General features: G+C 46.7%; 1 protein-coding gene and 1 long non-coding RNA gene across 5 annotated transcripts in view; one reads left to right on the top strand and one right to left on the bottom strand.

Annotated features, from left to right (window-relative positions):
* The window catches only part of Fhdc1 (FH2 domain containing 1), a 36,847-nt gene that overhangs the window by 12,447 nt on the left and 954 nt on the right, over positions 1-23,446 (bottom strand). The window contains exons 1-6 of one of the 3 annotated variants that reach the window (XM_052180276.1): positions 23,291-23,416; positions 18,030-18,666; positions 9,591-9,652; positions 8,535-8,637; positions 1,861-1,946; positions 1,674-1,774 (exon numbers count right to left, since the gene is read on the bottom strand). In XM_052180276.1, coding sequence (XP_052036236.1) covers positions 1,674-1,774; positions 1,861-1,946; positions 8,535-8,637; positions 9,591-9,652; positions 18,030-18,530 — 853 coding nt within the window. In that variant the 5' untranslated portion in view covers positions 18,531-18,666; positions 23,291-23,416. Of the gene's footprint in view, positions 1-1,673; positions 1,775-1,860; positions 1,947-8,534; positions 8,638-9,590; positions 9,653-15,363; positions 15,494-18,029; positions 18,667-23,290; positions 23,417-23,446 lie in introns of those variants that run through there. The other 2 variants (XM_052180279.1, XM_052180278.1) reach the window with 2 other exon arrangements.
* On the top strand, positions 350-9,554 carry LOC127683211 (uncharacterized). 2 transcript variants are annotated; one of them, XR_007977503.1, is made up of 4 exons: positions 350-587; positions 5,705-5,933; positions 8,279-8,437; positions 8,611-9,554. It is a non-coding gene; the product is annotated as an uncharacterized LOC127683211 (long non-coding RNA). The 2 variants fall into 2 exon arrangements; XR_007977502.1 differs by lacking the exon at positions 350-587 and having other exon boundaries at positions 5,204-5,933.

Genomic DNA, 23,446 nt, shown 5'->3' with positions numbered 1-23,446 from the left:
ATTTGGATCGCCTGAAGGGTATAAGAGGGAGCTTATAGTAACATATTGGTAAACGAATTCTTCATTTACACAAAATCTCTTATACACGTCTATAAAGAAACACAATTAAAACTATGTATTTGGAAAGCTAAAACAAACACTCGGTTATTAAAATGACAGTATTGGTAATAAAATGTCACCTATGATATTTGTAGGTCACTAGACTCCACCAAGTCTGGCCTTACTTTCAAAACATGATATTTGGATCAGAGCCCGTATTTTGTTATCTGAGAAGGCCAGTTTGGGAAGGTTACGCAGATAAGAAACGTTTCCTCCGTGCCCACAAATTTATATTGCTCAATACCAAAACAAGCTCTCCCAGGGCTGCGTGAACAGGAAGCTCAGTCCTTTCACCGTTGTAGCAACAAATTACCTCAGAACGGGAAGAACTGTAAGAGGCCTGCCTCCATATTGGAAGAAAAATGTCCTCCTTCTTAGTGCTGCTCTAACGTGAAGAAAACGGTGGTGGGCCGAAGGGTCAGCTTTCCTCTCAGCACAGGCAGGAGCCCCCAAATAGGAAAGACAGTTCCAGAAAAGCAACCAGAGAGGTAACTGTGAGGGAGCCAGGCTGGCTCTGGTGAAGGCTGGAGGGCTGAGGATGGGAAGGCGGGCTGACCTGCCTGTGCCAGGGTGGCGAGTGCCAGGGCGCTGCAGGGCTGCTTACACTCTAGAGACACACAAAACACCAGGAACAAAGGCCCCAGTGCTAGGACGCAGAGCAGGACAGAGGAGGCTGGACAGAGGAGCCTAGCTAGCTGTTACAAGAGGTGGAAGCATCAGCTGACCTATCTCAGACCTAACAGACCTTCAGATGCTGGAGTCCAGAGGGACATTGGTGAGAGAAACCACAGAATAGAGAACTCAGAACCCTGGCAGAAAAAGGCACAATGCTGCAGGCAGCCTGGGACGGAGGCCTGCCTGCTTTTGGAAGGTCAGTCCTAGACAACAGAGGCCAGAGAAAGGAAGAGGCAGATGGTGCAGGGACTTGTATCACATTCACATACACACTACACACATACACTAAAACCACACCCTTCATACTATCTACACGATATATAGTACACGCAATACATACTGCAGACCACCAACACCACACATAAGCATAATGCAAACACCTTTATAACATATACACAACACACACTATACCACATGCCACAGATATTACACACACACACACATTCACACTGCACACACTACATACCACCTACACCACACACACAGACACACCATGGAAAGTTAACCATGCCGAGAAGCAGGGCAGGCTGTGTCTTGCAAGGTTTACTCTGAAGCCTGAGATGAAAGAAACTTTCTTCCATGGAAAGATAACATGCAAATTAATGTTCATTACTTGAACTGCTCATCCCTTTTTCCTTGTCGGGTGATCCAAAAATGGGACTTTCCATTTCTGAATTTTTTTTTTTCCAGACAGGCTTTCTCTGTGTAGCCCTGGCTATCCTGGAACTCACTCTGTAGACCAGCCTGGCCTCTAACTCAGAAATCCACCTGTCTCTGCCTCCCAAGCGCTGGGATTAAAGGCGTGTACCACCACCTCCCAGCTGAATTTTTTTTTTTTTAAAGATAAACAGCTATCAGAATTGACAGACATTAACTATGGAAAGCACATATTCAGTTACCTTTCGTAGCAGCTCTCAGAACCGTTATGTCTTTGTACAGAGAAGAACAAGATGGCAAGAATTCCTTTTTTAGCACCATGGCTTCGATCCGAAGTGAATAGCTAAAAAAACATTAAGAAAGCTGTAGCATCAAAGTCAGTAGCAACCCCGCTCCGCAGAGAACAGCCACCAGGGACTGTGTCCTTACTTTGGCACCTGAATCAAGCAGTACAGAAAGGAATCTGCCAGAGAGAGCTTTGACACATCGCCGTTAAATGTCTTTAATTTCTTTACCTAAAAGACAAAAGAAAAGGGGAGAGAAAAAAAAAAACACAAATCATGATTAAAATTTAAGATTGCATTTCATCCTAGAATCGTTCTAAGACAATAATGTTTCAGTGAGAAATATAATCTAAGAAACTGTAGATCTAAGAGAAAGAAAAGGAAATCCACAACAACCTTGTTATTTGTTTGCTTGCTTGTTTATCCATCTTTATAGCTGGGGATTAGCCCAGGACCCTGAGCACACTAGTCAAGTGTTCTACCTCAGAGTCCCGGGCCCAGGTCTACTGCTGGACCGGTAAATGCTATGGCCAGGGCTCCTGCTCATGGGGAAACCAATAGATGGTGCATTTTTAGCACCGTGGCTTTGATCCAAAGAGAATAGCTTAAAAATAACAAGAAAATAAAACTGCAGCCTTAAAGTCAGTAGCAACCCACCAGGTGCTGAAGGCTCGGTGCTAGATACTGTCACTCGTGCTGAAGGAGAACTCAGTGGAGTGATGGAGATCTTCTAAATTCTAAAGGCACACTAGTGACCTTCACACCAAGAGAATGAACACAGCCTAGTAAAAACAAGGAGGCAGACTTGCCTTCCCCGAGGAAAGGGCTGGTAACACTCCCACTAAATCCACACATTTTCTGGCCTCTGCCTCTTGGCTTTCTATAAAGTCCAAGAGTGCCTTGGGCACAGGTGGAGAGAAAAATCAAGGTATTTTTCTCTTCATGGTCAAACTAAATAAACTCATTTTTCCCCCTTTACTAATTTCTTTCAGGACAAGGCAACAGACCGAGGATCTACGCAACTGTTGTTTTTGTGTGTTCTTTTCATGTAGGGTTTTGCTATATAACCTAAGCTAACCTCAGACTTTTGATGTTCTCACCTCAGTCTTCTGAATGCTGGGATTGCAGATTCGTGACATTTTGCCTGGCTCCTCCTCACCCCCACCCCCAGTGCTAGGAGATAGACCCAGGGCCTGGACATGGGTAGCACATGCTCTTCCACTGGGCTACAACCCAGCCTGGACTACGCTTTTGGAGTGAGTACAGGCTAGATCTCCAGCAGGTAGTAAGAAGGAAAAGAAGCTTCACCTGAGTAATAGATGTTGAGATGTCTGCCTGTGATGTAGCTAAGCTATAAAACAGGCCTAGATGCGGATCGGCAGGTAACAGAAAGAGAAACTCCAGAGTTATACTTAGTGGAGTATCACTCATCCCTAGACGAGAGTCTTTCATAACAGAATGGATGGAACCAGGCGGCATTATGGTAAACGGAGTGAGCCTGGGGCTGAGCAGTATGCGCCAGATACCGTCTGTCCTATACAGAAGCTAAGAAACATCTTGACTAGAGGGTGGAAATTCGTACGCTCGTCCAGGGAAGGGAGGACATGGACAGGAGCTGGATTTAATCAGCATATGCTGTCATGCACGTGATACGGAACCACCCCCACCAACAAGTAGGAGTAATGAACTTAATCTGAAGTAAGATACACAAAAATTACTTGCCCTATGAAAAGACAAGGTAAATAAACAGTCAATACAATATGAAGATCACATTTCCATAAATTAAGAAGAAACTATGTCTACACTCCCTACCCTACCCCACCACCTTCCACGCACGTGTGTGTGTGTGTGTGTGTGTGTGTGCACAAGCACATGGAGAGGGGACAGGAAGGTCTCTGTAAACCAAGTGGCAACATCACCAGTGGCTTTTCTTTTTACTAGCTCCTCATTTTAATTATTTTTACATATCTACTATGAATAGGGTTTTTTTTTTAAAGAAAACTAAATGAAGGTTTACACACACACACACACACACACACACACACACACACATCCTGTAGTAAAGAGGAATACACCAAAAGGACTGGCAGGCAGAGAGATCCAAAGCTCTCAAGCTGGTGAGACAGAAAAGTCCTGCCTTCTCCACACAGCACAGACCAAGCTAAGAGCAACTCACTTCTAAAGACACTCTTATTTATCACCTTTATGAGTACTTTTGTCCTGTTGGTGGCAAGGCCCTACCCACGCTTGCAGTGGACTGTTGAGAGGAAATACTGATCCATTTGCACATCATCTTAACCCAGGGTCGTGTAATGCTAAAGGCCAGATCTACCAAGGAGCCACCCAGCCAGCCAGGTTACCCTTCGCAAGGCTCTCTGCAAGTCTGCTCTCTCCCACTCCCTGCATTATTATTGGTTGTGTGATTTCAAGCTCTTTGAAGCAATGGAATCTGTAGCCTGCCCCGGCATCCGGGAGCCTGGAGCTGGAGCTCTCTCAAGGCTGCTTTTCTCACCTGGTTCATTTTTGCAGGGCTGGGATGGAGCCAGCCAGGGCCTCATGCTTGCTACGCAAAGGCTCTGCTACCGACCTGCGTGCAGAATGCTTTTTGGTTTCGTCTGTTGCTGCTGTCTGCTCGTTTCTCAGATAGGGCAGAAAACAGCCATGTATAAGATTGCATTTGCCCCATTTGCAGAGAGCCGCAAAGTGAATTTTACCAACTTTTAACCTTGCTGCACCTATGGACTCTGAACACTTCCTGCTGAGCTCGACCCCAGCTAGTGCCTGGCTTGTGAGCAGAGACAGCTCTAAGCTGCCTTCTGATTCCTCCTGGAGCTGAGGCGAATGAACAGTTCACTATATATGGGCAGGGGCAGAGTGAGGCTGAGCCTTTCAGAAGACCCTCTGCTCGCTGTGTGCAAAGCTTAGGAAAACAGCACAAACCGCAGGCTGAAGCACGAGAATGAGCCGTTCTAAGTAAACTTTAAGTACTTCTCCTAAACATACGCTAAACTGTGACCGAGCAAGGATTAATCTCCTTCACTTAGGCAGAAGGCCAAAACTGTTTATAGATCTTAAAGGAAAGGAGATGGAAGACAGAAATTTAAGTGTCGGGTATATAGTTCTTCATGTTAGTTCCCAGCAGGCCTTGTATTCATTAAGAGGGATTACGGTGCCTTCCCAGTGGTGGAGAGGCAAGAGGAGAGAGGTGAGTGAACTGTAATTATTATGCATTCTCCGTCATTATCAAAAATCACGCCTTAAACACTGTTAGGCGCAATTTTGCCGGCTGAGCCAAGGCCCTCTCATTATGAGCCCTGCTGTGCCCCACGGTGTGTTGTAAAAGCCGGAACATGCTCTTAAGATTCACAAGGCCCAGTGGCAGCCGCCTCCTCCTGCCCCTTTCTACTGGCATAGCCTCAGAGAGGCAGGGCTTCCCACAAACATGCTACCTACAGAAGAGGCAGGGGCCAAGCAGCTAAAACGTGTGCTCAGCGACAAAGGGCTGCTCCAGCCCAGGGTTTCTTCCTCAGTATGGGGTAGGGGAGTGTCCACCAGAGACGGCAGGGCTGGCCAAACTGGGCCTCGACCCTGTCCCCTCCTCGCCCTCATCCCTGCCATGGGAATTACTGGTAGACAAAAAGCACACCTCAAACGTTTATCAGGAGGCCCAGCTCTTCCTCTGCATGAGTTAACTACACACTGGAAGAAAGATGAACAAACAGGCCGCATGAAGGATAAGTGGTGAAGGGCAGAGAAATTCCTGACGACAAATTAACCTTGGCTTCGGCTGGCCTGTCAGCTGAGCAGACCGGCAGGAGCGAAAACCGGCTGTTTCCGCTCATATTTGTCAGCACGCTGATAAGGTTACTGGAGGACTCGAGTGACACTTGGTCACACTGAGGCCGAGATAGCAGACATGATGAAAGGCTGCCAGACCACGTGGTGTGGGGTACGCAGTTTTGACAACCTTTGCCCTTCCTTCCTCCAAGGAAAGGTAGCAAAGGGCAACAGAAAGAACTGCTCAGGGTCAAAGAGACTCGGGTTCAAGTCCACCCCTCTTGTGTCACCCGGCAGTCCTGAGACACCGGCTAACCCTGTGAGCCGACTCGATTTGCGAATAAGGCGAATCTCCTAATGTTCCTTCGAAGGGCGGATGAAGAAAAGGCTACAGAGTAATCACCTCCATGACGGACGGACTTTCTCTGTGTTAGACACGGGGTAAGTGCTCTACATATGGCACCGTAGGATTTCATGTTGTCCTGTCATCTAGTGCCTGGCATAGGAGGGCTTCCCGGGAAGTCTAGTCCTTTCCTGTGCTAAAACTAAGATCTGTGTTACATTCCCACACACTTAAGCATTTGCTCGCGGTGTATCTCTGCCACTTTCCTAAACCTCTGTCACTTGGCCTAGGCTCCTCCATGTCCTTAGCATATCCGTTCACCTCCGTCACAGACCACTAGGGCTCTCAGAGTCTAGAGACTACCACAGGTCACAAAGCATTCCTAAAGCAGCTTCTGTTTCCCCTGGACCACACTGGCAGCTCCAGGAGGGGGGGGGGGGCGCGCTGGCCGGTGTTTCTGCTGAAGCTGAGTGTGGAGGGTGTGGTGAGGTGCAGCCAAGAGTCAGTAACAGAAAGAAGACGAGGGACAGGCCTGTCACAGGATTAGAAGACAGGAGTGTGTGTGTGTGTGTGTGTGTGTGTGTGTGTGTGTGTGTGTGCTCTGGCTGCAGTCAGGGAATACAAAGGCACTTCAGGAGCCCTATCCCAGGATTCTTTGCAATTAGCTCACTGACTGGAACTGGGGGACCTGGGAGACCAGGCTAGCTCTTAGGAGGTTCCTCCTCACTGGCCCCTCCCCCGCCACCCCTGTACAGTCCACTCCAGCGATATCCCACAAAACTCAAACAACAGAAAAAGGATCTTCAAAACAGAGGCGCTTTGACAGCTATTTGCGCTTCGGAAAAACTAATCCGTGTTTTCTAATTTCTTTTCATTTTTGAACTGGACATGAAAAATACAAATATCAGGAACAGTATCTCCCAGCTTGTGGCAGCGTGAAGCTGGCAGCCTCCAGGCCTCAGTTTACCATGAGGAGCCTTGTGAGCGCTTCCACATGTACTGTCAAATTTGATAATTTCTTTTTAAAACATGATGAGTTCTGTTAGGGCCGAGCACTCAGAACCAGCCTGCGGAGGGTCAGGACAGAGGCCGTGCAGTGCAAAAACCCAGTTTCAGACCCACTCAGGTCTAGGGCTGCGTGCATGCTAGGGAGGTGCTCAGAACTGAGAGCAAGCAGTCTTCTCTAAATGTGAATTAACTAGCACTACTTGACCCAGCAAAGATTCTTAAACCCTCATTCTTCACACAGGAAAAAAGAGAGCAGACCACTGGTCCTTCAAACTCTTCAATTACATTAATAAATGTCATTAATTAATCTGGGCTTAAGTCAATTACACTTCATTTGTAAGCAGAATCTGGGGCAGAGAGGGTGTGTGCCATTATCAGACATATGTGAATATAACTGGAGTCTCCAGTTACCCAGTAATAGCTGTCGTGAACTTAATACCATAAAAGAAAAACATTCTATCCCTCCTGTTATTGATGGCATTAAAGTCAACTTTCATAAATGATAACTGGGGCGGGGCTTCATGTGAGGAGTCCACAGGACTTTTGGAAAAGAGGACTCGTGAGATGCTTACCCTCTTTATGTGGTTTCCTTACAGTGCGAGGGATCCACCAGCACCTCAGACATTTGAGACACGCTTCAGCCATTTCTTACCTCTTACTTATAAAAATGTCTCTTTTCACGTTTATTTATAGAAATAAAATCTTTTATAAAGTTATGTGCTGTTTGATTTCAGTGATTAGTAGCATATAGCTATGGGCAATTTCTTCTTGAAATAAGGATTGGCATTGGCCCAGTTGTGGACTAGGGTCAGGGACTTAGCTCTGTGGGGGAAGGGCTCTTTCTAGCTTTTAAATTGGGTGTGTGTGGGCTGAATCTGACCCTCGGGGGCTACAAAGTTGCCCTCTGACCTTCAATGGAGCACTGTATCACACGCTCAACCCCAACAACACACAATCATAAGAAATATATTTTGTAAAGTTTTAAATTGCTGTTCTCTTTTCTCCTCTGAAGCTCCTAACTACCCAGTAACTAACTAATCTGGTCTAAGCAACACTAACACCTTCCTAGCACAGTACTTTCTGTGACCGCAACAAGTGTCTTCCCCCGCCCCCCTCTGCTTTAGTCAGTGACAGGGACGTCCTATGCTAACACCGACTTTTATGGTATCTTTATCCAAAACTGCTTTCATTTCCCCTTTTGAATACCAACCAACCAACCAAACAAAACAAAACAAAACAAAACCAAAGAGCAAGCAAACAGAATACCCCAAGGTGTAGGTGACCTGGGTTCATTCTAAGCAAAGGTCAAATGTTAAGATGACGGAGAAGAAAACTGAAATGTCTTGACTCCCGTTTGCCAGGCACCTTGCTGGCTATACAAGCAGGGCTTAGTACCGGGCACTGATGAGGTAACGCTATTGTCCTCATTTTACAGGCGAGGAATCTAAAGTTCGCAGGTGTTCGGAACCTTGCCCGAGTTTCTTGGTTGCTGTACCACTGCGTGTGAACAGACACTCTGAATCTATAATCCCGGCTCTTTCTGTTGGACTGTGTCACCTTTTGACATGGGACCCTTCTGATCCCGGGAAAGGCAGTAAGTACCCTTCGCACAGGGCCTTTGACACCCAGTAGAACAAATAGTTTTGTGCCCCACGCCATACACCCAAAACTTAGAGTGCCATGGTTCTTACCTCCTCTGACTCTGGCAAAAGCTTAAGGATTTCTCGAAGCGTCTCTGATCCGTAATGCTCACTCTTTCCTTGGTAGATATCCTCTACGATGGACTGAGGAGACCTTGAAAAGACACGGAATTGTGTTGGTTCGCTGCCTGCCATACCAACAGGAACAGCTAAAGGAAGCTAAATCCCACCCCCCTCCAACATCCCCTCCATCTCTTCTGCCTGCTTCCTCATGGTCCTGAGGACCTACCAGGGCCACTACTGAAAACCACTCTCAGGCTCCCTCCTCCAGAAAAAGTCCCCAGGAATCCCAGGAAGGTGGGGACAGCAGCACCAGCCACTGGGATCTTTAGGGAAGGATGAGTGAAAACTTTCCCTGACAAGGGACTGGAGAGACCTCGTGCCTGCCTGAGGCACAATGTACAAGGAATGGGTGCTGGGGCTGGTGCAGGGCCTGAGTCCCTGTAAGTGACCCCTCCACTCGTGTAAACAACCATATTTACTCTGAGTAGATTAAAAAAAAAAAGACATCAAAGTAGAATTGGACTTGTTAACTTGTTAGGGAGAACATTTTCAGGGGCTGCAGGGATGAGAATAATAAAGGTCAAACTCTCTAACGTGTGTATATGTATATGATATCATCAAAGAATTTAACACACACACACACACACACACAGATACAGAGAGACATACACACATATACACACATACACGCATACATATAGACATACAGAGAGAGAGACACACACAGAGACACACACACATACACACAGAGACACACACACATACACACAGACACAAACACACACATACACACACATATAGACACACACACAGAGACACAGACACACCCGCCTTCCTGACATTCAGGCCTCCAGTGGACGCTGCAGGGCCTTTCTTCCTCATTTTAAGATTGTGAGCTCAAAGCAAAGGCAGACACTTGTAGGCCACAGAGCCACACATGGAGGGAGGAATGTCCCTAGCTAAGATTGCAATCTGAATTTCAGCTCAGTCACACCCTCATAGCATGGAAATTGCTACAATTCCAGACATATGCAAAAATCTTACCTTTTAAACTGCTTAAGAAATATGCCAATGTTCATACTTCGCTTTGCATCCAAGACGGTAATCTAGAGAGAAACAGATGCATAAGATGTTTTAAATATAAGTAAAAACAGCCTAGTCCAGGCAGGGTGTGGCACACACCAGTAATCTGAGTGCTTGGGAAGCAGAGGCAGAAGGATCTCTGTAAGTTCCGGATCAGTCTGGTCTACAGAGAGAATTCTAGTATATTATAGCCAGGGCCACACAGAGACACCCTATCTCAAAACAACAAAATAACTAAATAAAAATAAAATAAAAGCGGCTGGGGAAACAAGAAAGTTAAAACCCTGTCAAAGTATAATACTGATGCACAAGGGAACAGTTTCTAATATGTAAATATGGTAATTAACACATGCTCCTAATATAGTTTTATGAAAATTTTTATTGGCCTTCCCTAGCAGTAAAAATGACACACAGCACTGGGTGTGGGGGCACACACCTGTCACCCTAGCATAAAAGACAGAGGAAAGAGGAGCAGTTCAAGGCTAGCCTAAGCTACAGAGTGAGCTTAGCCTGTCTCTACGACAATAGTCACACCGCCCCCACCCCACCCAAATTCATTCTTGAACTGGGTAGTTCAGTGGTAGAACACTTACCTAGCTCAAGGTCCTGGGTTCTAGTCCCCAAACATACATAAGACATATGGTTACTATACTAGTATATACATTCAAACAGATAATGTTCTATTTTTTTATTTAAAAATTTCTTTTACATATAGCCCCTACTTATCAAATGAGAATTGAAATGGCAGAAAAAGCAATGATCCTGCTGAGGTTGGGCCCAGGTCTGATTGACAGACACAAATCACCCATTTAGGAGAAAGTAAGGAAATATCGTAGCCACCAGAGGTACGCGCCTATGATCTTAACACTCAGGAGGTTGGGGCAGGAGGGTTATCAGAAGTTCAAGGTCAGTCAGAGTCTGTCTCAAAAAAGAAAGCATTGTACATTTTGTTTGCTCAGAAGTTTTTAAAATCATTTTTCTTTTGCCAGGAAGTCTTAGATCCATACATTTTCCCTCATATTTTTTTTCTGTCTTTGGGTTAGAAGGAACTTTATAATATATGGTTCTACTGTGTAGACCAGACTACTCACAAAACCCCAAAGATTAAAGGAGTGCACCACCAGGCCGGGCACTATAAGACATCTTTTGATTTAACAGATGCTAATGTAACTATCCTATTGTACCATCAAAACCCAGATTGGGATGTAGCAAGTTTTAAATATTCAGAAACAATAATTTTAAAAGATTTTATTAAAATATAGATAAGACCATCTAGGGGTTTGCTGAGAGGGGATAGACAACTCCCCTTCTTTCCATTTGTGTTTTGGTAAAGGGAGGTTAGGTGAAATGGAGACCAGCAGAGATCATGAAGTACAAAAGGGAATCAGGTTTCAGACCAAATTCTCCATCTCTGGGTGATTCAAGTTTGTAAGCAACGGCTAGACCGTTAATGTCACTTCCTGGCTATATAAGGTTAAATTTTTACAAGGTATAGTTGTCTCCTTTTGAAGACTAATCTTAAACAATCTCATTATTTACTAACCTATGAGTTTATTTGATGTCAACACAATCACCTGCCAGCCATAAAATAAACTTCCAGGCGGAGAGGGCACCTTCCATACAGGAATCCTACCCAGGGACTTCAGCTCAAGTTCAGAAGGAAGAGAAAGAGAGGGAACAAATAAAGCCCGTGAAACTTAACACTCTCAAGAGAAACACTCCCACTGGAAAGGGGAATCTCAATTTATTAAGACAGAAAACTGCTCATTAAAACTTGTAAATTAAAGGCCTGAGAACTAACACGTATACCAATACAGTTGTATCCTTGTCTACCTAGAATGGAAACAAGTCTGTTGTATAATTCTCTATCACTAAATTGCCACTTCTTGTTGTGTTTAACCCTGGACTGCGGCATCCTTCCCCCTGCCCCACCCCCACTTCCAACTCCACCCTCATCCTGTTCACCCTTCCACCCTCTGGGGCTCCGAATACTTGGCCCAGGTCCATAGCCGCGCCGCTGGAAAGCAAGGGAGAAATTACTCTTATTATCCCTATTTGACAGATAAGGAAACTGCGCCTCAGAAGTGTCATCTTGTGGCTTCCCCCAAAGCAGTGTTGGCACAGAGTGTTAGCCTGGTTCTCTCTGATTCTTCCTCCCTCTGGTTCCTGTGAGTTTAGTACTGGTGGGTCTCCCATGGAATCAGTAAATGTAGCCTCCTCCCACGCCAAGGTGGGGAGATCTCTCCAGAAACAGGGGAGGGGGGACGCGGGGAACAGGTCTGTGAAAAGCATCCAAGCCAAGCATCCTTGCCCCTGGCCAAGTCGAGGGGCATCCCCGGGGTTGTTAGTGTGGATGCCAGGTGGCGTCACGTTCTCACCAGATAGACCAGCCTCCAGGGGCCCAAGCCCCTCAAAGGGATAGCCAAGATGCTCAAGTCAAGGGCAGCTCCAGCTTGCAGGAGATGTCCCCACAGCCCAAGCAGTTTCTGAAATTGGTCACAGTCAGCCAGTCCCCAAGGAAAAGCCTGGGCTGGTCCTGACCGATCAGCTTACCAAGAAAACAAAGGCCAGCACTTCACCCAAACAAGGAACAAGAGAGGAACGATAGCATTTCAGGACAGCGCCTGCTCTCTGGCACCCTCAGATTTACCTAGTGACTGATTCTGCCGTCTTATCAAACGGGATCCTTATAACAGCTATAAAGGTATTTGTTAAAGCCCTTCAAGAGAGGGTTATCACTGCCCATGTAAGGAGCTTATCTCATTTCCCAAACTCTGGCTGCCACAGAGCTAGGGTTTCAGCTGCAAAGCCCTTTAGGACTGGCTGTGGTGTGCTGAAACCATGCATGCACAGTGGCATTTGACAAAAGTCCCAGTGGGCTGTAAAAGCTAAGTCAGAGAAGACATGGTGCCAAATCCAGGATGTACCAACCCAGCCGTGACCACTGTCCCCTTGCTCTCAAGCTCCATGCCACTGTACCAGGTCTCTCCTCATCCCCATTCTCTCTATAAGGGAAGAACCCAAGGCCTGGCATGTCATTCAGACAGAAGCCCTACTCCTGAGCTCACCTACCACCCTACAGTTCTCACACTCTTCCTTAGCATCAGCAGGAAACAGAGCCTGCCTCCTGTATCACAAGGAGGAGAGACTTGGTTCAATTGTAGGAAGCTATACGTATTTAGTATTAGGACCATCATATGTGTATCCACAGGGTACCATGATGTCACTCAGCTCCCAAGTGCTCACACTTTGCAAGATCAAAGCCCTGAATTCATTAGTTACCAGGCCCCACCCTAGCCAATGGCCCTGGCTGGTACTTTCTGTCTCTATGAGATTCCCATTCACTTTTTCTACTTTTTAAGTTTTGTGTGTGTGGTGCATGTGTGCGTGTGCGTGTCTGCGTGTGTGTGTGTGTGTGTGTGTGTGTGTGTGTGTGTGTGTGCTTATGTGCACTGGTATACACATGTGTAGACTGCAAAACAACTGACCTTTAGATTCTTCTTGTAGGCAGAATTAGAATTCCCCTATGTAGTGGGCTTATTTCATTTAGTGTGTTTTCAAGGTGGAAGGAATAAACCTTTAACTCACTTGGTGTGCTTCCTTGCTGGTGTGTTTTGGGTTTTGTGGTTTGGGGTTTTGATTTCCTGGTGCTGGTGTTGAAAGCTGGCCTCAGCATTGCTAAGTAAGCTCTCTGCTGTTGAACCAAATCTCGACTCTACAAACCACTTTCACTTCACTAAGTCAAAGGGGGTGTCTTTGCATATGTTGGTCACCTGAACCACTGGCTATTTTCACCCCATTTAAAACCTGAAAAGCAAAGCAATCTTAAATCTTTTTCCTTTTAGGCTTCATGTCACTTTGGTCTCTGATGTGGTTTTCCGTTGTTTTAGCTTTGCTTGGCTATTGGAAGCCCTTATTTTATCGGGGGTGGGGGTGGGGTGGGGTGGGGGGGGGAAGAAAGAAACCTGAAGTATATGTATTGTTTTAATCCACACACACTATCTAGCTCTACAGTTCTGGATTGTGAGCACGCCTCAGAATCTCAGGATGAAATGGGGATGTAATCACGATTACAGGAGATGACTGCTCCCAGACAAGGGCTTGGGAGGATGAGGCGGGATTGCTTACAGATCTGGAAAGAGCCATCATTCTTGTGGCCTCCCTCCCTGTGCCTAGCTCCTCCTCTTCCCTCACCTCTCCCTCCCATCTTCCGGTCCACCATCTATACTGTGTGACTCTTCACTCGGTGCCACACAGTCACCACGGTGATGACGGCTGGCGAGCCCCATTCTGATCTGTCCTCCCCTACCAAGATGGCTCCTTCGCCCTGGGTCTGTTCTGTTTGCTTCTCTTTCATTTTCTTTAGAGTTCACCAGCTTGATAAGCCATAAGCCATATTGTTATCCTTAAGAGTCACTCAAAGGGGCTAAAGAGATGGCTCAGTGGTTAGGAACAGTTATTGCTCTAGCAGAGGACCCAGGTTCAGTTCCCAGCACCCACTTGGCAGCTCCATTTCAGGGGTCTGAACCCCTCTTCTGGCCTCTGAGTGACCCTGTATGTATGTGGTGCACATATAGACAAGCAAACACATACAATAAAAAAATAAATATTAAAACTATAAAATATGTTTTTAAAAAATTGCTCAGATTATAAAGGGAGACAGAAATCTGACTGAGACCAGTATTTGGAGACAGAGACAACTACACCAGTGTTGAGGACTGGGGACATCTGGAGTGGATGACAGAAACTTGACAATGTATCGTAGATGGCATCAGTGGACTGTGAAGGGAAGGCTGAGCTGAACCTTTTTATTAGGAGCCCAGGCTATATCAGTATATCTCCAATTGCTTTATTACCGCTTAATTACTATGACACCATCACATCTGTGATCTCCCAAGTTAATTTTCAGTAACAAGGATATGAGGATGGTAGCGTTTCATAACCTCCTTCCCCCAATTTACTATTTTAAGTGCTGCTCTTTCTATGCCTGGCATTCCGAAACCAACATCTTCCCTCCCCTCCAGCAAATTCTTCCTCTAGACCACAATGGAACTTTCTAGTAATGCTCTTTAAGGCCTTTAAAACAAAAAGGCAATCATATAATATCGGGCCACTTCTATGCGAGGTTATTATATGACAAGGGACCCAACCTGCTCCTCTGCACGTCTGAGCCTCCAGAATTATGGCCTGTTGTCTGAGTTCGGGAGCAAGCCCTCGGAGGAACGCACTGCTCAGCATGTTCTAGGGCACCGGGACAGAGGGTGAGGACTAGTGCTTTCAACCCTGGACTTCTCTCACTGCAGGGTGAGCTGGAAGATTTATGGCTGATCTTTGTCAGAGTGTAGCCCTGCTGAACTATAGCTCCTATAGGAGAGGTTCCACTCAGGAAAGAAAATGGTGCACACCAGGCTATCTCCACTAAAAAAGGCACTCCTAATACATCTAGTCATGCTGAGGGTAATGTAGAAAATCAAAAATAGCCCCAAATAATCTCTCAGGTGGCGATGTCAGCTAGCATGGACCTCAAGGGACCAATCTAAACTCTGTATTCCTGCAGAGTGAAGAGCTGACGGCTGGGCCAGCTCTTGGCACTCAGCCATATTAACTTTTTAACATGCTATCTCTTAGAGTCAGACCCACACACGGCAAAAGCACTATCTCTGCCCCAGGCTCACAGCAGCAGCATTCATAAACAGTCAAAGCAGTCCAGCTATGCAAGGATGGAGGGACTTACAGCAAAGGCGATATAATCACGCAGAGCAATGCTGTGGGGATTTGTCTCTGACACAGGCTGCAGCTTGGGTGAGCCTTGAGGACATCAGGTTAAGAGAAATAAATCAGCCATGGAGAGACAAATGTGGTACCTGGAATAATAAAATTCACAGAGACAGAAAGAAAAATGGACCTGCCAAGGCCCAGATGGAGGGGGAAAGGAAAGTCCTTGTTCATGGGTATGTGGCTTGGGTTTGCGGGGTGAAGAGTTCTGGAGATGAATGGTAGTCTGTGCACCCCAATATGGATGCACTAGAAACCATTAAGGTAGAACATTTTATATGTAATTTACTTTGAAGTGTATACGTTTAGGGCTGGGTGCAAATCAATATTAGAACACATGCCTTGCATATGTAATGGCCTTGTTCCATTCTCCTGAGATTCCATTCTCAGCATCTAAACAACAACATGGGTTATAGAGATATCTCAGTGGTTAGGGGCACTTGCTGTTCATATAGGGGACCCAGGTTTGGTGAGCAGCCACACAGTGTCTCATAACCATTTGTTAGCTCCAGTTTCTTCCAATGCATTCGTCCAAGAGCACTGCATACAGTGGTACACAGACACAATGCAAGCAAAGCCCTCACACACATAAAAATCAAATGAATACATCTTTTACAAAATTAAAATGACTTCTTTAGAGCTAGGGAGGCAGCTCAGCAGGTAAAGTGTTCGCCAGGCAAGCATGATGACCTGGCCATCGCCATCTGATCACCCTCAGAACCCATTCAGAAAACCGTGCTGCAGTAGCGAAGTCCCAGGGCCAGCACTCCTGCGTGAAGGTGGGAAGCGGAGACAGGGAAATCTCTAGAAGCTTGTGGGCCAGTTGGCATTAGGTTGTGGTAAAGGTTGTGGTAAACAAGAGAGACTGTCTCAAAGAAGATAAAAGGCGAGAACCAAGAGAGAGGTCTTCTGACCTCCACCCACGTGCTATAGCATGTGAACATTCCTCAACTCAAATGAACACACACACTATTTTAAATAACTCTTTCAAAAAGGAGGCTTAAGAAAAAAATATATAAAAGCCTATGATGTAGGCCGCAGAGATGGAAGAGGTTGGACAGAGACATTTGCTCTGAAAATCTGGATCTGGCCCAGACAGGAATAATTCTGTTTCTGTCATGACTGAGAACAACTCACAGCCCTGACTGCTGGCTTTGTCTCTCAGGGGCCTAGCCTGCTCTCAGGGGCCTAGCCTGCTCTCAGGGGGTTAGCCTGCTCTCAGGGGGCTAGCCTGCTCTCAGGGGGCTAGCCTGCTCTTCAGCTTTCAGCTGTAAAGCATCAAGTGGTCCTTAATACCTCGAAATGTTCCCAGCTCCTAGAGATGGCCACTTCTCTCAACTGGGGGCTGGCTCCCAGGGGCACACCAAGCGGAGCCCCATCTGTTCTAGGAGCTTCTCTGGGACAAATGCCCCAAGTCTATATACACCTGTCCACTCATCATAGCAAGGTTAACCAGGAGACCAGGGTGAGACGTGACCAGCTGCTCAGTCAGACACCTCTGTTGGGAGCTGGCCAAGGCCAGGGCACTAAGGAAATGATCGAGACTCTTCCAATACTGAAAAGACATCTGACCACACGAAGGGACAAACAGAAAAGCCTGTGACCAGTCCTTGAAGACCCTGTAGCTTCTCCAAATGACTCCCTTTTCTAATTCACTTCACAGTTCATTTGTCACAACTGTGGTCCCTGTGGTCCCTGTATTTAAGAAATCTCTTAGCAATGTCAGGAGGGCTCATACAACCGGCTTAAAGGGCCCTCGGGCGCTTGGTGGAGGGAGTTAACACGTTCCGAAGGCAGGAAAAGAGGTCAAAACTGTTGGCTCAAGAATTCAATAATGCATGGAGCGAATACTTCACCCCAGGGCCCTGCCCGCTTTCTTATCTGGGCAGCTCCATCAGTGACCTATTTTCTCTGCTCCTTTACAACAGATTAAAAAACACAGGATTCACATTAAGTTGTTTATGTGTTTAGTAACTTAACAGCTGTTTCCTCCTTCAAAGTAACACATTGAGTGCTAACTGGAAACATGCTTCAAATAAAATCTGTCTGAAAAATAGCTTGCCGGTTTGGCTCATTAGAAATCCTTCTCCACAAAAGCTGTGACTTAATTCAGAGAGCTGAGGCATCGAGGCCATCACAAAACACACGCGGAGGTGAGGGCACCAAAGCCTTCTAGTGCTTATGTCTCTTAACAAAAGGCACTGGATCCCAGATGGCCGCAGCTCATCCCAGGGCTGGATAGCTCTGGAGCTCGGCCCTCTGTCCCCCGGGAGACTCCGAAACCTAGGTTCCAGCTCAACTTCTCTCCCTGAGAAAACTACAGCAGATTCGCCAGCAACAGGGCGGTGCTGAGAAGCCAGAGCCAACTTAAGAGGCCCCAACTTATGTGTTCTCTGTATGAGGTCATAATCCGTGGGGATGCCTGGGAGGATCCTGCACTTTTGCTGCTCAGCCCCAGCTCATCCTGCTGGCCCTCTCTGTGGCTTCCCGAGCACGGCTAGCTTGCACGCTCTCCTTTCCCGGTGAAATGTACCAAATGATCTGAAACATGCAACTCCGACACCGAGCAGGTGACCACAGGCCCCCGCCCTCGCCCCCGCCCCTCCCCCCATCCTCTAGTCTTACCTCTTCCCGGGCATCTCTGAAGGACGAATTCAAAGCTCCTCCTCTCTTGGGGAGAGAAGCCTTGGAGGTGTCTTCTTGTTGCCCAAAAAGCTCCTCAATGGTCTTCTTGTCGATCTGATAGTGATGCTGCTGCTTGGCGGCTAGGGTCCAGATGTTGGTCTTGCCTCGAACTTGCTCTTCCGGAATGGTTTTCCAGAAAAAGCTTCGCATTCGTTTCTTCTTACCCAGGGAGCTGTAGCCATTTAGGTAAGAAGCTGGGGGTAGTCCGGGAGGAGGAGGAGGGGGGACGGGAGGTCCCCCAGGAAGTGGAGGTGGCAGAGGAGGAGGAGGGGAGGGAGAAAAGCCCTCCCCTGAATGTGGACAAGGTGGAGGTGGAGGCGGTGGAGGAGGAGGTGGAGGAGATGCAGAGGGTGACGTCTGCCCAGTCATGAATGCAGCTGCTGTGGCAAGAGTCCCATTTTCTTTATCGCTGGCCAGGGAGACACAATTCATAACATGCATAGTACCGTTGCCTTCTAAGGAGCTAATTCCTTAGCCTTGAGAAGCAGACGCAAACATCAAACTGTGGTCGTTCTTCTGGGCTCATAAGTCTGCTGCCAGAAGAGAAGGCAGCCGTGCTGCATGTCAGCTTCCAGACCTGCGCAGACAGAGCAAGTTCAGAGTCAGTAAGTGTTCTCACACTATCCTTCAGAGGCCAGGGCTGGCTGGCCCACCATGGTGAGATATTTGGGTCAAGAGGACGTCTCAAGGCACACTGTAACAAGCACATATCGTTCTCAATCCAAACTACATTTTTGCTACTGGAAAAACTGCCGAGGAATCAGCAATAAAACCAGTTTGGAAATCTCCCATTAATCAATGAAGCAGTGCCTGCTATAGGGTCAGGAGCGTTCCCTTTATGAATGGACTTCTTGTTCACCAAGAGCTTCCTGGCTTTCTTGGACGATGTAGACTAGCCCTTGGGGAAACTGCCCAAATTGCTGAAGCGTTAGGTGCTTAGTGACCCTGCCTTTTTCCAGTCTGGACATGTTTTTGCTGATCACTGGGTCAAAAGGCATCTTCCATGTTGGAGAGAGCAGATAGGGCACTTAAAGAAGACAGGAATGGCCCAGCCTGTCTCCCTGGAGTCAGGGTCACCATGCCCCTGTTCCACAGGGTGATGCGCTTCCCCCAACTAGAGGAATGTGTGCCAGACATGTTACACCCCTGCCCCAGACTTCCATGTTCTCCTCTACAGAGTTATAGTTCATTAAACAACACCCATCGCCCCTTCAGACGCTGTCGTTTTGAATTCCAGAAGAGCCACTCTTCTGAGGCCCAAAACGTGTCACCTCCCTCTTCCGCTCCTGTGACACTGTTAGCAAAGGAGATGAACAAGGACACGGCCCCTGTCCAGCTCACCACAAGCCTAGCCCTTAGTCATCCAACTCACTTATCTTGAAGATTTGTGTGTTGATGGAACCTACAGCTATTTGGTTTTGGCTTTATACTGGTTATTACTAACCCAATTCAAAACAGAATCAAAATAACTTCATTTCTTCTCATTAGGAGCCAGGTGAGCAAAGGCGTGATGGGAACCCACAGAAGGCAGTGTCCTGGTGTGTGACAAGGCTTCTCTGGCTCTAATTATCCACTTATGTCATCCCTGTCAGAGCCTCAACTTGCAGACACGAGTGGATCCCACAACACTGGGTTAGACAGATGTGAACCACCTGATAGCATTCATTCAGACATTATGAGCCATTGTACTCACAACTGGCAGGACTTCCTGGGGACTCAGCAAGACCTGAGTCTAGAACCATTTCCCTCTCAGAGTCCAGCTCTGCCACCTCCTTGAACTGCAATCTGAGCAGGGTGGATGACCTCACTTCAATTTCAGCATGTTTCACCTATGAAATCGGAGACCACCTTTTCCATAGGCTTGTGTAAGAAAACAGTGCCAAAACCAGGAAAGTAGTAACTATCTCTAATAATAATTGCTCATATGCAGTTTCCCCTTTATCTTCACAAACAATAAATTTGACTTAAAAAACACTTGTGGGAGGGGGCTCTGCACTGACAGCTCAGCAACTAAAGGTGAAGACTGTTCTTTCAAAGACTCAGTGTCCAGGTCCGGTAGCTTGGAACTACCTATAACTCCAGCTCCGGGGTCTAACACTTGGCCTCCAAAAGCATCTGCACTCAAGTATACATATATACACCCAGACACACACACACACACATGTATGCACTCATACCTGTACATACGCTTAAACATATAGTTTAAAAAATCCTTTAAAAAGGAAACATGTCTTGAATTTGTAGATGAAATGTCAGAGTTCTAGAAATACATGTCATATCTTCACTTTGTTATCAGAGTCTGTGAATTGTGAGGTTTTTTTTCCTCTTTTAATATTCAGTGGCCAATAGGCCAGGAATGGAGGCACACACCTATAATCCCAGCACTCAGGAGCCAGAGGCAGGCTTTTCTCTGTGAGTTCGAGGCCAGCCTAGTCTGGAGCCCAGGACATCTAGTCCTACACAAAGAAACCCTGTCTAAAAAACAAAACAAAACAAAACAAAACAAAAAACAAAACAAAACAAAAATTTCAGTGACCATATGTTAAAAAATCATCTCTATGATATAGGACTAACCTTTTATGAAATAGTTAACAGTCTAAGGTTTCTTTATTTAATCTGTGGTGCTGTGGGGATTGAACCTGGACCCTTATGCATGCCAGCCTGGCCACCCTCCTCAACTGCTCTTCAGATCGCCCTGTCTTTCTTTGCTTTGGAACTGGGCATTCAACCCACACGCCAGGATGTGTTCTACCACTAATAGTCATCCCCTGACAATTTAACTGTTGAGCAGAAAATGACATTTCCAACTATTAATTTGACACTAAAACAATCATTCTCATGATTTTACATGTATAATTCAATGGTGTCAGCACATTCAGCTGTCACCACTAGGTAATTTCTAAATCAGTGAAGTTGTAAGTATGTCTCTAAGCTGACTTCTGGTTCACTAGAGATGAAACTGGCTTTTAGAAGGAGTTTTCATAATTATCATTAGGGGCATAACCAGGCTATCTTCATAGCTGGCACCCCTAAAGCCGGCATGACTCACTGTCAATTACAGTTTATAGTTACATTTGAACTCTTTTTTTTCAAGACTGTACAGGTAATTTTGGCAGTTTATTCTCACATATTTTATATACTCCTGTGCATAAAGGAACTCTTTTAACATTTCTAATTCTCCAAATCACTTCCGGTTCCATAGAGACCGATCTATTTCTATACTATTCCCACCTCACCCCCACCCCAGTGATGAGGAATGAACACAGAAGCCTCAGGAATGCCAGGCGAGTCCTCTACCTCGAAGCCCTGAATCGGACCCCCAGCAGCAGGGCGGAGAGAAAAGAGGTAAACTAGAAAACTGATCTGGAAAGGAATGCTCATTCTGTATCAGATGCTTACAGGCGTAGTATTAACCCCTCAGTGTGTGTGTGTGTGTGTGTGTGTGTGTGTACAAACGCTAAATAAAGAAGCTGAATTATCAAAGATAATGTGATATCCCAGTCACTGTCTTCTGACACCTACACCCCAAAGGACTAAGGCTTTTGTTTTTGAGTGCTGTGCTGTGCACAGTGGAAGTACCAGATAAAAGCTTGCAAAAAGTTAAGAAGAGACACACATGAACTTGCATTGATATGATTCTATGACAATTGCCCAGCCCGGCGAGAGGAGAACACCATTTTAAGAAGCTAAAGGAACCAAGGGGAATGCATCTCCTTGTCCCTGGCAACCCCCTCTCATAATGGCCGAAGATCCTAGCTCCAACAGCAGCCAGTGAGTCAGTGCACCAGCACTGGCTGGCTGCATGTAGAGCCTTTATTCCTGTTATTTAAGCAGTGTGTCCTTACTAACAAACACTAGGCAGGACTGCCAATGTTAAAGAGGTGAGAAGAAAAGAAGGGCACAGATGTCATCCCAGCTCTCTCCAGTCACATGCTGTATTAAAGTCGAGGACTCGGAAAAAACCATTCCACCATACTGCCCACAACAGGGATGACACCACACCATCTCAAAGGCACGGAGAGACCTGCAGGTGATGCAAACACCCTGACAGACACATGACACTGTCCCCGGCCTCTCACAGTTGGCAGTTGGCAGCAGGGACAATGGGATCAGCCCATTGACTCTGTCTGGGAGCCGCCAAGTATCCCATCAATCTCCCCAAGACAAACAGAGGCAGGCTAGTATTTAGAGTCTCCCCTACAGCGAGGAGGCTGTTAAATGCAGAGCTGTCACCAATAGGCTCTCTGAAGACAGAGCCCCTCCTCAAGTCTGCTGAGTGACAACTATCAGAGGTGGGGTTAATGTCCCTCCCACTGGGGACGCTACGGCTCCCTTGAGCATCTTTTAACTCAGATTTCAGTAAGGGATGCTATGATGAGGAACTTATCTTTCAGCCTATGATAAGCCAGCACACAGGGCTAGAATAAAAAAGTTCCTAAGGGTCCCTGGAAGAGCTGACTGACTCCCAGCTCTAAGCAGGGCTTCTTCAAAAGAGGGTCTGCACCACTCTTGTTCAACAACAATAAAAAGTGACACAGAACCAAATGGCTTTCCCCTTGCCTCCTGACGTGTGACATGGATGAGTTGGAAGTGCAGTCGTCCATCTGAAGAACTGGAAGAAGCTAGGCTACACACACAGTATTCTTAGTTGAGAAAAGAGGGACAGGGCTGAGGAAAGTCCCCGCCTTTCTTAAATACTGCCCTCTTCTCTACTCCCTCCTCAGGGAACACCTCTCCTCCTCGACCTGACTTTTCAAACCCTTTCTTGATCAAGAAGTACACACAGTCAGTTTGCAAGCAGCAAATCTGACTTGGCACTTCAGCCGGCCTAGAGAACCCACGACGGCAGGTTTAATCTGTCATGTCACATAAACAAACATTCACAGCTGCCTAGTTCTGAAAGCACATTTCTAGTTTCTTCTCTCCCAGCTCCCAAACCAGGAAGAATAGGCCCAGGAGCACTACGGATGCTCCTGGAGGAACAGAAGCTCCAGGAAGACAACCGGGGACCAAAAAGGTGCTCGCAGAGTGTCCAGCTCAAAGCAGATTTTTTTAAACACTAGCTTCAGGTCTTTGTAAAACTCGGCCGGAACTGGGTAGGAAGGGAGCACCCAGAACGCGATTTCTTTCCAGTCAGGATGGACGCAGTTATTTCCCAAGTCTTGCCCACCACCCCGTTTGGTCCTGGCGGATCCACTCACCAAAAGGCCCTTGGCTCCGCAGGCTCCCGCCGCGCTTAGCCCAAGCCCCCTCAAAGCCACCAGCGCCCAGCAGCCGCGCAGCCCAGGATCTCGGGACAGCAGGCGAGCCTCGAATGGGCGGTCCCCGTACTAGCTCAGAGGCCGCCTTATCTGGGC

This window comes from Apodemus sylvaticus, chromosome 4 (assembly GCF_947179515.1).
Source record: "Apodemus sylvaticus chromosome 4, mApoSyl1.1, whole genome shotgun sequence".
Classification (NCBI taxonomy): domain Eukaryota; kingdom Metazoa; phylum Chordata; class Mammalia; order Rodentia; family Muridae; genus Apodemus; species Apodemus sylvaticus.
Note: the sequence above shows the minus strand (reverse complement) of the source record. Positions and strands in the feature narration are given on the sequence as shown.